The sequence below is a fragment of the Vanacampus margaritifer genome, chromosome 11, assembly GCF_051991255.1.
Source record: "Vanacampus margaritifer isolate UIUO_Vmar chromosome 11, RoL_Vmar_1.0, whole genome shotgun sequence".
Classification (NCBI taxonomy): Eukaryota; Metazoa; Chordata; class Actinopteri; order Syngnathiformes; family Syngnathidae; genus Vanacampus; species Vanacampus margaritifer.
Window position 1 is genome coordinate 16,525,037 of NC_135442.1, and position 12,714 is coordinate 16,537,750.

General features: G+C 39.6%; 1 protein-coding gene across 3 annotated transcripts in view; it reads left to right on the plus strand.

The window, feature by feature from the left end:
* Positions 1 to 12,714, plus strand: part of dachd (dachshund d) — a 164,009-nt gene that overhangs the window by 89,229 nt on the left and 62,066 nt on the right. For 2 of the 3 annotated variants that reach the window (XM_077580062.1, XM_077580063.1), the window contains exon 3: positions 11,227 to 11,382. In XM_077580062.1, the coding sequence (XP_077436188.1) occupies positions 11,227 to 11,382 (156 nt within the window). The remainder of the gene's footprint in view (positions 1 to 11,226; positions 11,383 to 12,714) is intronic. The other variant, XM_077580064.1, reaches the window with a different exon arrangement.

The window sequence follows — 12,714 nt, forward strand, 5'->3', positions numbered from 1 at the left end:
TGTTAATTGTGTTGCAAAAAAACAAAAATAATAGTACTGTCATCAGTTTTCTGGGGTAAGTCATTAGTTTTTGTTTTAGGTTTTTTGGGGGGTTGGAGGTGGGGGGAGGGTATTTTTTTGTTTAACTTTTCTTTTACCTTGTGTTAAAAAAAATACATTTCAGATGAATGTTTTATTTTCTTTTGATGGCATACTAACATTTTGTGATCACTTTTTTATTTATTGCTTGGGAGGACTCGTCGTTTTACTGGTATAGTTATTCTTCTGGTTTTTGTTCTTTTTTTCACTTTTATCCTAATTATAATTGGGCACCTAAATTTTGTGTTACTTATTCTTTGTATTTTTTAGTTAGTTAGCTTTTTTTACTCAAAAGCACCCCAAAAAATAAATTTTGGATTTGTGCGCTTTTTATTAGACAGATGATTTAAAAAAAAAAATATATATATATATATTTTTTTTTTAATCATTTGGGAGGAATCTGCTGGTACACTTTAAACACCAGCTAAACTTCTCAAATATGATGCCTTGTATAACAAAGGGTTTCCGATTAAATTACAACACATTGTTGCTTTAATAGACTCTTCTTTGCTGTAACATTATACCAAAAGTGTTTGTTTTTTTTGTCCTGGAGGCAAGAAAGAATTGTCTGTGAGGTGTTTGAAACCTAATATGGTGCACATTCACCGCAATCACTTGCTTTGAATGCATAGGGCGAGGTCTGTAGCTATCTGTAGAAAGCACAACTTAAAGGCCGACATGAGCGCGGAGGAAGACAATGATGAAAAAGAGTCGTGTTATTTAGTAGAACAGAGAAGCAACAGAGAAGCCTTTTGATAACGTCCCCTTTAAAGAGCTGAGGAACGCTCTGATCTTGACATTTAGTCGGGGTATTCAGAGGCCACTGATAAAGTAATTGAGGTTTCTGCTGTTCTCGTAACTGTCAGGCAGCCATCGCGAAATGCAACTTTTCCTATCTGTCGCTGGCTGCTTTTATAATTGAACAGTTTTGATGATAGCATTAGGCGTTAAATGTCAGGGGAAGTTACCGATTTTGACAGTCTCCTAATTGGATATAATTGACCACACATAAGTTAGTATCTAAGCAGGCGGCTAATTGATGTCGCTGTCACGTCCAGAGAGCGCTGATGGATGGTAAAATGGCGGCACTGGGAAAGTGTCTCAAATAGTTATCATGTCACATCGTATTACTTCACTTTTCACTTGAGCTAACGCCCCCACGCGTGTTTCTATCGTGCCAGGAACTTCACCAAAGATGTGATTAATTTAACGCAAAATTTCCAAGGAAGGTGTTTTTTTTTAAATAGACATGTAGCAAAGTTTAATGGGCACAAGTAACATTGTTCAGTTCTAATCGGACCATTTTCAAAAAAATTAGCTAGCTAGTTGTCGAAATGTTACGTCCAATAAGGCATTGTCGCTAATCCAAAAAGAATGATCTACGACAGCATTAATCTGCCCATGCTAAGCAAAATAGCTAGTTAGCTAAACTACTGCCGCTCTAATCAATTTACAACCCATCTAGCCTCTCTAAGTGTGTCACTATGCCATGCAACATTTGCTTGTTGGCTTGTACTAGTAGTGTACTGTTCCATCAGGTGAGACATGGTCACTAAATAATGATATTTAACTTACTTCAAAGCTTAAATAGATGCAAGCAGTATTAGCATAACAATAATGTGCCTGCATTTTGTGTTGAATTTAGTGTTGTGAGAAAGTGTGTTGTTTGTTTTTCAATTGTGATATAACATTATGCATGGAGAGAGTTTGGTTGAAGTTTGCCATTAGTAAACAAACCCTGCTAGCCTATAACAAGGCAGAGTGATTGTGAAAACAGCATAAATGGCTTGAATGGTAATTTTAGCCTTCTTCTCACCTATCCTAGATTGTTGTTATAGTCGAAACGATGTTATGTGAGGTAAATTGCTTCCAAGGGAGGTGGCTCATCGGCCATAATTTATATTCCAACAGGTAAATTTATTGAAAAATAGATGTGGTGGGGGAAAAAAAAACATTGTTAACATAATCATTGAGGGACTGGCTAATTAACTTTTCTGTGGTTCGGATTAATGGCACTGAAGAGCCTTTTTGAAGGTAAAATGGATTACGCGCTGTTTGACTTTAGCTCTCATGCTAGCTGTTATGTTTTGCTAAATACCTCAAAGACAACCCAACCAATCATTTTAGCGTTAGTCAATCACTGCTCTGCCACCTGCAAATATTCTGGCGGCAATGTTTTACAAAAATTATGAAGTGGTCTGTATGACCTTAATGTCTCAAATGTTAGAAAAATTTAATTTAGTCTTATGAAGCCTGTTCAAGCAGCATTTTACTAAGTAAGTATTATTTGAAATGTCACCATGGTACGCTAATGGCCAGTCGTACCTAAATCACAATTTGTCAAATCCATTTTACTTTCTCCCAAACAAGCCCCAATCCACTGTGGTGCTTATGACTCATTCATCTGCAAATGTTGTATTTTTGCTGCCGCTAAATGCGCAAATCACACCGGATTAAAATCAACGCCTACACTGCAAGTTTTCTTCACACGCTAACAAGAGCAGCAATGTGAGTGTTGGAACACATTGTTAACATATGTATGTGTGCCCTTGACACCGCTTCCATTTACAAAAGAGGACATCTTAATATGCTTAGCTTCCCAGTTATGGAAATACTCTGTATATGTACATACTTGTGTGTGTGTGTAAGCGTATGCACATGCCCGAGGGAGTTTTTCAGGTGGCTGATGCATTACAGGCAGACCCCCCCCCCCCCCCAACCCCAACCCCAACCCAACATTCCCAACCTTCCAAATGGGATTAGTTGACGTGGATTGACATCATACGGAGATGACATCTCCTTTAAAGTGGAGAGAGGACCTCCACTCACACTATGGCCACGACTTGAGCTGCAGAAGTGTCAGTGTAATTCATTTATGTGCCGGAGGATCTGAGTTTACCATTAGAGAAATGAATGCAACATACAGTATACATCCTACCTGCAAACATCCACTTCTTCACTGCTAAAATAAGGCAGTGGAATCTTGATGCCCAAATTGAAACCCCAAAAGTGGTCCTCCATCATTAAAAATACTGCAAACAAAAAATAAATTGGCCTTTGTAAATCTTAGCAAAGTTCTTGGCAAATTTGTAGTTACTAAACTTTAGATTCTGTGATATAATACAGACTCCATTTCACTCAGTCATTATGGTCACATTTAGTGAAGGAGAGGTCTTAAAATTGATGGAAGTTGCCTTAAAATTTTTAATGGGGCTTCCTTAAACCTGCAGATGCCCTGTCTTAAAACCTTTATTATCAGAATAGGCAATGCTTTAAGTAACAATTTAGCATTTGTAACTGTCATCCAAGTATTAAAGTCTGTAAAACAATAACACACTCAACCTTGAATTTGATGACAATAAGGTGTCACAGAAGTTTTTCTTGTTACATTGTTATGTTGCCACGTGGCAGTAAAACTTATTAAACCTTTGAGCATGTGTAATCTAATCCAGGATGGTTGACCTCCAGAATTTTTCCCAAAGGAAAAGATATAAATTGAAAAAAAATATTTTCACCGTCATAAAACTTTAGTGACTGGTTGGTTATTTGAGTAGTAATCATTTCTCAATTTCACAAGTGGCCGTGTCTTGATCACTGGTTTTCAGTGATTAAAAATATGAATCACAGTTGCATAAGGTGATGACCTTGCAAATTAAAGCCAATCAAAATGAAAAAGAATCTTTCACACGGACAAAAAATAAATTTCCTGGTTTCAACAATAAAGTCACAGCTGCCCTAAAAATACAGTATATCCAGTACATAGTGTTTTACAACAATACTTAACCATATTTATATATTTACCTTTGGATGACATAGTCAAGTTTGTGGTAAAAATGTACACAAGTGTTGCAAACTTTTAAAGGGACTTATGCTGCATTCAAGGATGGTCGGAAGTCGGATTTTTCCGAGTTGTTTTTTCCCAGTTCCAACCTGAAAGCAAAAGTAAACAACCAAAATGGCGGATAGTTATTATATAAAACTTATTTTGACCTCCAGCGAACTTGCCTACTCGCAATTTTGCTTCATTTGTTGTTTTTATCAGATTTCATAAGCATTTCATACTGTTCAGTAGTTCACCGTTTAATTTCATGCAGGGAGATAGCGGCATACTATCACGTACATTGTGTTACGTGGAGTTATGGTGAATATTTATAAATAAAGAACGCTATCTAATTTTATACTCGTGTAAAGTGTGTTTTAGTATTCACAATCAAAGGGGTCGCCATTGCAGAAGGACGTCAAATTGTAGTCCGTTTTTCATGACTTTGCAAGTGGAATTTGCAAGTTCAAGGGCGTTCCCGTACACACTGAAAAGTCCTCGAATGCAGCATAAAAACGCGATACAAGGTCACACATTTCTTACTCCACCCATTACATCGTCCAATGTTTGGGAGTGAGCAGCCAACTGTCATGTTTGCAATGGTCGGGTTCTAATAAAGGTCCACCCAACAGGGTCAGTCTGGTGGGTGTCCGAGACACAAAACATAGGGAGCTCATTGGGCCGTCGATGTCGACGCCAGGACAGTAGGGTTCCTTGAAGTCCAGGCGAATGGGATTGCAGGGACCACACACGATGCAATGGCGGTCACAGGATGTGGGGCAGAGGAAACGGGAGGAAACGGGACCTGGAGCTGCTGTGGGTCCGGAGCAGAGAAGGGTGGCGGCCACAGGGCGTACGCCGCTTTAGCAGAGTCGTGTGGCGGCCGCACGAAGAGGCATACTTTCTGAAAATTGCGTTTAATTGTTTGCTTTTGGTCACCGGTGCAATCATCTTTTATTTCACAATCACATTTGGCTCATGCAGCCTGTGCGGTTGTACGGTCATTGGGATATGTATTCCCTTTTGACGTATAATTAGCATGTGAACGACAGCGAGAGCAGCTCTCCCTAGTCTGCCACCACTTCAAGCTGCTTTTAAAATAGATCCACCTAGCATTTTAGCATTTGCTTGTGCTGCTTGCTGTACCGTCTCGCTCCTCTCAGATGGCAGCTTGACATAAGGCTAGCAAGAACCGTAACTGATCTTAAATTTATCATGATGCGATGTAGCACAGTTTAAGTGGGCGCAGTACACCCAAGATGAAGAAGATTTGCGTCCTTATCGTGTTGCCACATGCTTGCGTAACCTGCTTAAGTGTCTTAATTTGCGCCCGTGGTGCGCTCTTTAACAAAGCCAAAACTTTAATTTTGTTAAAAAGACGAAACCGTCTCTTGTGCAGTGGTGCGAAGATAATTTGATTTTAATTCAATTATGTGAGTTAGTTGCGGAGGGCACAGGCATCGTGGTGTTTGTCGTAAGAATGTTCTGACATTGGCGCAGGTATGGGGCAGCTAGCATGTTAATTAATGATGAAGATCCTGACAATATGCGGAGGCATGACAGCGTTAAGCCAGTCGGCTGCTGCTTCCTTTGCATATTAATAGATCCTTCATTATTATTTAATATGACAGCTGCTCCAAGGGCTACCGTCAGACCTTGTCTCTGTTATTTGCTGTTTGGTGCTCCCCGTGTGACACCGCCACGCTAGTCTCCATTAATTCTTTGACGGGTTCTGCTTTTTTTTGTTTGCTTTTGTGCTCCCAATGATTCGTACCTGTGTCTATACCAGCGTCTGAATCTAAAGGTGACTTTGGGAGACTATACAAGGCGGGATTGTTTTGTTTGCATGGTAATGAATGCAGATTAGCAACCGAGTGGAATGTTGACGTTTCAGACTTCCTGCGGCTTAATGGACTTCCCTGTCTTCCTCATTACGCCCGCCGCGTCAGCCCGCCGGTTCTGAAGATATGACAATTGATCTGTTGGAATGAAACAATTAGCAGAAGAAAGATTTTAGATTTATGCAGCGAATCGTTTAGCCAAAGACAAAGTGGTGGGCGGAGTCTCATTGATAGCTTTGCCCGCCAATCAAAAACATCTGATTCGTAGCTTCTTTTGCAGGGATTTATTTGCATTTCCAGTGTTGTTCTTCCAGATTAATGCATTGATCAATAAGCAGCTTCAATGTTAACTACAAAAAGTCAAGTGCGACACATTTTTGATCAGTGTAAACTATAGACAGAGGAGAGAAGTGTCCAAATGAAATTATTGATCGACAACTAATCGATCATTAAATTAATCGACAACGATTTAAAAATATTTTTAATCATTTCCAGTTGTAAAAAATGTCTTATTTCAGCCTCTCAACAGTATTCTCTGATTTGTGTAGTCCTTCATAAAACCAGAACAATTATAGTTGTGTTTAATCAAAATAAGACATTTGCAAACATCTGTGTGTGTCATATTAAATGAATGAATAATACACAATTCTGACATATTTATTATGACAGGAAACACGAAACATCTTAGGAACATGTGTCCGAAAATACATAAAAAGGTATTTTTGTTTGATTTTATATCGTGTTGGCCATTGCAGATCTATTACAAAAACAAATTTCTCCGAGGCAATTTTTCAGAATAATACCAATTATGAATTGTAAATACCGAACAGACAGACAATGCCAAATTGCAGATTTAGAGTTTATTATAGCATAATGGTGGTACGTGGCAACAAAGTTTGCTTAGCTAAAGATGATAATAAAGTTTGTACTGTAATTAGTCATATGTCCATTGAATTGAATTAAATTGCCATTTTTAGCTTCTTTCTCTCTCTCTCTCTCTATCTATCTATCTATCTGTCTATCTATATATATATATATATATATATATATACACACAGAGCTGTGTTGGCAGCCCAGAATTTTAGCTCACTGGTAGCGCGCTCCCATCCGGCGGGCGTGGGTTAGATCTCCAAGCAGCCACAGATATTAGACAGATGGACAAGGTTAAATTTAGCATATTCTGAGTTTTCATCGTAGTGTTTAGGAGGAGCATTCCAACAACGATTGTCTCTTTCAGTTTTGTACATCAAAATGCCCATTCAAGAAGTTCAGATCTCCCCGAAAATGTCTTATGGTTATCCCAGCTTGCAACTGACTGTTAACACTCGTTTAAGTACACTATGAATGGAAATGTATATAGTATATGTCTTAAACTTCACTTCTTCCATGCGCTTTGATGGGCATGGGTGAGGAAATGTTTGTTGTCGCTTGCTGTCTTACTAAAACAAACAACCACTAAAAAACAAAATAGCAATTAAAAGATCCTAGGCAGTACTCACACATGTTAAGGATGCACGGGCTGTGGTACAATAAAAAACATCCAAAGCTGTGAGAGGGGGCAAGGCGAGGTGTTCTCTGCACCTGATTTGTGCGGTCAATTTATCACACAAACAGCCCCGGAGGTGATTTCAATATTTACTCTGCAGTCTGTTCTGCATACGTCTCATTTGGGAAACAGTTGACTCTTGGCCATTATACACAAATGAAGGCTGACCTTCAGGCCAGGCAGAGGCTACATTCATTATGTGCGCAAGTATCACCTTCTTATGGGCCTGTGACTTTTTTTCGTCTGACGCCTTTTGCATATGGAACAGCCGTCGGCAAACGAGAGGGCCATCGCTGACATGATGTATACAGTGCGTCAATATGGTCCTGGTGTATTTTAAGATGCAAACAAGCCTCTAAATTATATGCGCAAAATGACTCTCACCATCTGTCTATCAGCTGGGAAGAAGAGCGTCTTCTGCCGGGCACACACGTTGATTTCCACCCCTTTCCATGCTTGCTAAAAGCCACTCCTGAGTGTGACAGCGCAGCAGTGAAAAATGCAAAGGCAAAGCTGCATATCAAGTGTAAGCAGTTAAAGGGCAGGTGATATACTCGATGGTAGATCTGAGCGATTCCACTAATAGGCGCTTTCTTTTGTATTTTTTTTCTTTTTTTTGTCTTTTCCCAACTGTGCATCTTTGATGTTGTTGGCGAGGAGAATCCAGGGAATCTCTCGGGGACGCTCGTACAGTACACGCAGGCCCGGAAGAGCTTTAGCGCTATTTGTCCCTACTGCTGGAGACAGAGACCTCATGAATAAAGATTTCAAGTCACGTTTGATTCAACCAGAAGCCCCGAAAGTGCCGCAATGACAAACACGATGCTTTATGGTCTCTGCAGTGCACACGCCATATGTGTGTCTATTATCCGCACATACTAGATCATACCCAGTCCATTTTGTTTGAGGTTCTGGACATGTTCCTCATCTGTGTTCAAAAATTGGAAGAAGAGTTTTAGGAAAATCCATATTTAGGCTCACAAAATTATCTAGTTCACTGTAGTAACTGTAGATGTTGTCTACCACCATATTGTTTATATTTAAAAAAAAAAATTCCCCCCGATGAGTACTAATTGACATTAAATTTGTTGCAAAACCTTTATTAACTGTAATATATTTTCACAGTGTGAAAACAATAACCACTTATTTGAAAGCAATATATTTTATCATCGACTGAGGAGGGCATCGTAAAGGCTTCATTTTTGTAAAAAATAAAATACGGAAAATGTAGTGGTGCAATGGATCACAAAAGTCACGGATCTGATAGTTTTTCGGATCAGACCCCCCCCCCCCCCCCCCCAAAAATTATAAATAGTACTTTTCCATTAAATTAAAAAAAAAATAATCAATTCAAAATGTCTAACAGCCGTGCACGATTTAGTGTCTTTGTTTATTTTATAAAACGCCTTTTCCCATTAAAAAAAAAAAATACAATAAAAATCACTACAAAATGTCTAATATAGCCATTTAGGATTTAGGAACACAACTTTTAAGTGCAATATGAGGCAGAAACATTCTTATTTTTACATGGTTCATGTGTAAAATAATGTATAAATGGCTTGAAGTTGTGTTCTTATAATCTAAACAGCAAATTTGACATTTTGAGTTGGATGTTTTTCTTTTTTAATCGGCAAAAGTATTTCATAAAATAAATGAAGACAAAGTTCTATTTATCTTTCATCTTTTTTTTATAATGAAAATACCTCAACGTTCAATTTAAAGCACTTCCTTCCTTAAAACTGAGACAGTCGTTGGTCATGCTAACAGGTAGCTGCTAGCCACTTATGTCGGAGGGCTCTGCCGTGTCATACAATGACAGCGTAATTAATTAGCGATTTCTTAGCATCCTAAATTAGCGATTTAATATGTGTTCGGGATAGCGTTGTGTTTATGTTGGTCGCAAATACAAAGTCAATCAAAGAAACTTCTAAGAGAAGTCAAGCTAGTCATCAAGCTAGCGAACTTCAAAGTAATAGTGTATAAGGCTATTTGCTACGCCATCAATGTATTACTGTATTTGGTAAACTTTATTGTGAAGTTGTGAATGCGCACTTATTTTTGTTGTTGTTGTTGTTGTTTTTTCCCCCATCAACCAATCCGTGGGTCGGGCGTGATCCGAAATGTGGGGCCCGATCCAAACCGATTATGCATCAATGATAATCCGTTGCACCACTCGTAAAATTATTTTTTTAATCTATAAAATTTGAGTGAAATAACATCAGTGTACGTTGCTTTTCTTTAACCAACTACTTTCTTGCTAGCATTTGTGCTATTTAGCCTAATTTTTTAACATGCCTGATCGTCACGGCAGTGAACCATAATGAAATGTTTGGTTATTGAACAGGATCTTAGATAGTGAGAAGATGCCTGAGGAATGGAGGAGAAGTGTGCTGGTGCCCATTTTTAAGAAGAAGGAAGACATGCAGAGTTGTGGCGACTACTGAGGAATAAAGCTGATGAGCCACACATTGAAGCTATGGGAAAGAGTAGTTGAAGCTAGACTGAGGGCAGAGGTGAACATTTGTGAGCAGCAGTATGGTTTCATGCCCAAAAAAAAGAGTACCACAGATGCAGTATTTGCTTTGATGATGTTGATAGAGAAGTACATAGAAGGTCAGAAGGAGCTGCATTATGTCTTTGTAGATCTGGAGAAATCTTACGACAGGGTGCCCAGAGAGGAACTGTGGTTTTGTATGAGGAAGTCTGGAGTAGCAGAGAAGTATGTTCAAGTTGTGCAGGACATGTATGAGGACTGTGAGACAGTGGTGAGGTGTGCTGTAGGGGCAACGGAAGAGTTCAAAGTGGAAGTGGGACTACATCAGGGATCAGCTCTGAGCCCCTTCTTGTTGACAGACGAGGTTCGACAGGATCTCCATGGACTATGACGGAGTATCTGTGTGTGAATGGGAGGAACCCAAGTGGAAGTGTGAGGTTACAGGGAGAAGAGAACAAGAAGGTGGAGTAGTGTAAGTATTTAGGGTCAACAGTCCAGAGCAATGGAAAGTGTGGAAAAGAAGGGAAAAAGCGTGTGCAGGCAGGCTAGAATGGCTGGAGAAAAGTGTCAGGTGCACAGTGGAGCACAATTCTGGGGTACAGGGTTCGATTCTAGCTCCGATTTTGTAGTTTGCATGTCCTCCCCGTTCCTGGGTGGGTTTACTCGGGTACTCCCACATTCCATTCATGCATGGTAGGCCACTCCAAATTGTCCGTAAGAGTGATTGTGGGTGCAAATAGTCATTTGTCTATGTGTGCCTTGCGATTAGTTCAGGGTGTACCCTGCTTCCCGCCCATTTTCAGCTGGGATAAGCTCCAGCATGCCCCCAAGCCTCGTGAAGATAAGTGGTTTGGATTTTCGACTTTCTTGTGCTAGGACTCTAGCTCCTCCATTGAAGAAGACTCTTCTTCCATAATAACATGGTGAAATTCTGACTAGTATTTTTTTCCCAATTATGTCTGTTTCTTTTCTAATTGATTGGTTGATTTTGCATCTGCCCACCATGCAGATACCCCTTGGCCAGTCCACCCCTGATGATTGGACATCTGAGAGTGTAATATCAAAGCACAACTCATACATTGTACACTGAAAAACCAACAATCAAACAAACAAATGCTTACATCGTATGCAGTTATTATAACTGCATCTCTTTCCCTTGAAGGCACAAATATTTCAATATGGAGGGTGAGGCACCATGGGGTGGGTGTAGCCTTAATCACAATCATATGATACCATCATCATGACAGCCTGCTGTGAAGATATCCTCTGTCACCACATGAAAAAGCACATGCCTATTCCCCGTGGGGCATAAAATTATTCATTCTTCTACTCTTTCAAAAGTCCTCCTTTTGTCATTGATTTGCTCAAGCAGGTTTTTTACATCCCCTGGCAGACTTGTGGCACTATAGCTAAGCAGTCTGTACGCTTCCTGTCCCCCCCCTTCAAGGTCTGACGGCGGCAGCGGCGGCGGCTGCCAATGCGGCCATCGCAGAAGCCATGAAGGTCAAGAAGATCAAGTTGGAGGCTATGGGCGGCTACCATGCCAACGCCAACCATCACCACGGGGCCGACGGTGAGAATGGAGACCTCAGCTCCAGCGTCGGTGAGGACGCATATACTGTACTGTTATAAGCACAGTAATTCTCAGAAAAAAAGATTGCGATATATTTCAGGAACATAACATAAAATTATTGTATTTTCAACATGTAATGTTGCATTTAGCTTGCTAGCTAGCTAACATACTAACAAACACGTTACACGATAATTAAATCTTGCGGGCTGACATTGATAACTCGCTAGCTACAATATGTAACTAACAACAGCATTAGCTGTATGCACAAGTAGTAATGGGCTAACATTGGCTTCCATTGAATATTTTTGTGGGCTCTGTCTTTAACAAGCTAACTATGTGGTTAGCTACATTGCACAGAGCCAGCTGATGACAGTTTTGATTGGACATTGTTGTGGCTTGCATCATCTTACAGGTTTCCCAACTTACAAGCTGTCATTTGATTATTATTTTTTTATATCGTCGGGTCTGTGTTAGTAGTTCGTGAACTAACTAATTGCATTTTCTATGCATATTTTTAAGAGACTCTCATTCATAGATAGATAAATAACAACAAACTAATGACAGTTTTAACTGCATTTTTCTTTGTTTTTGTTGTGGTTTTTTTTTTGGGGGGGGGGGGGTCTGATTTTCTTCTAAATCCTAAAACCCATTGAAAACATACAATTTTAGAATTATTTTATTTTATTTTATTAGTAGTAGTGAAATACTATTGTTGGCTAATTTAAACTGGCTGCAAAGCTTTTTTCAGGATCGGTCTTGTTTTCCTCACCTGACATATGAGATTGTTGTGTTGAAAGTGAGAAAAAAAACACAACACTCTTGAAGGCTAAGTGAATCTGTGAACACAATTTCCCAAAGCTATCAGCCTTTTAACAAGGCCTAATTGAATTGCTGTGAGAGCTTTGGGTTTTTTTCTTTTTTCTTCTTCACTCCTCTCGCTATGCGCCATTCCAATTAATTATTAGCCCTAAAATGCAGAAGGATTTTCATGATATCACACAGAAGCACTTAGTGTATTAAAGAGAATGATAATAGAGCAGATCCACGAGCCCGTTTCGAATTATAAACCAAATGTATTCCCTGTAGCTTTGGCTGCTAAATGGAAGCTTTTGGATTCACTTACTGCAACTCCTGAATACATTTCACCGGTAACACTTGACACCGCACACGAAAACAGGATGTGTTCCCGAAGCTGATTTTAACAATGCGGAATGCATAAAGCGTGAGGTCATCGCTCCGAGAGAATGGAGTGTGTAAAAAAAGAAAGACGGAAGAGAATAGGAGCGCGCGAGGTCACGGAAATAAAGATAAATGTGAGCACCAACAGCAAGGCTGCGGCAATGGAGCTAATAAGAAACTCTT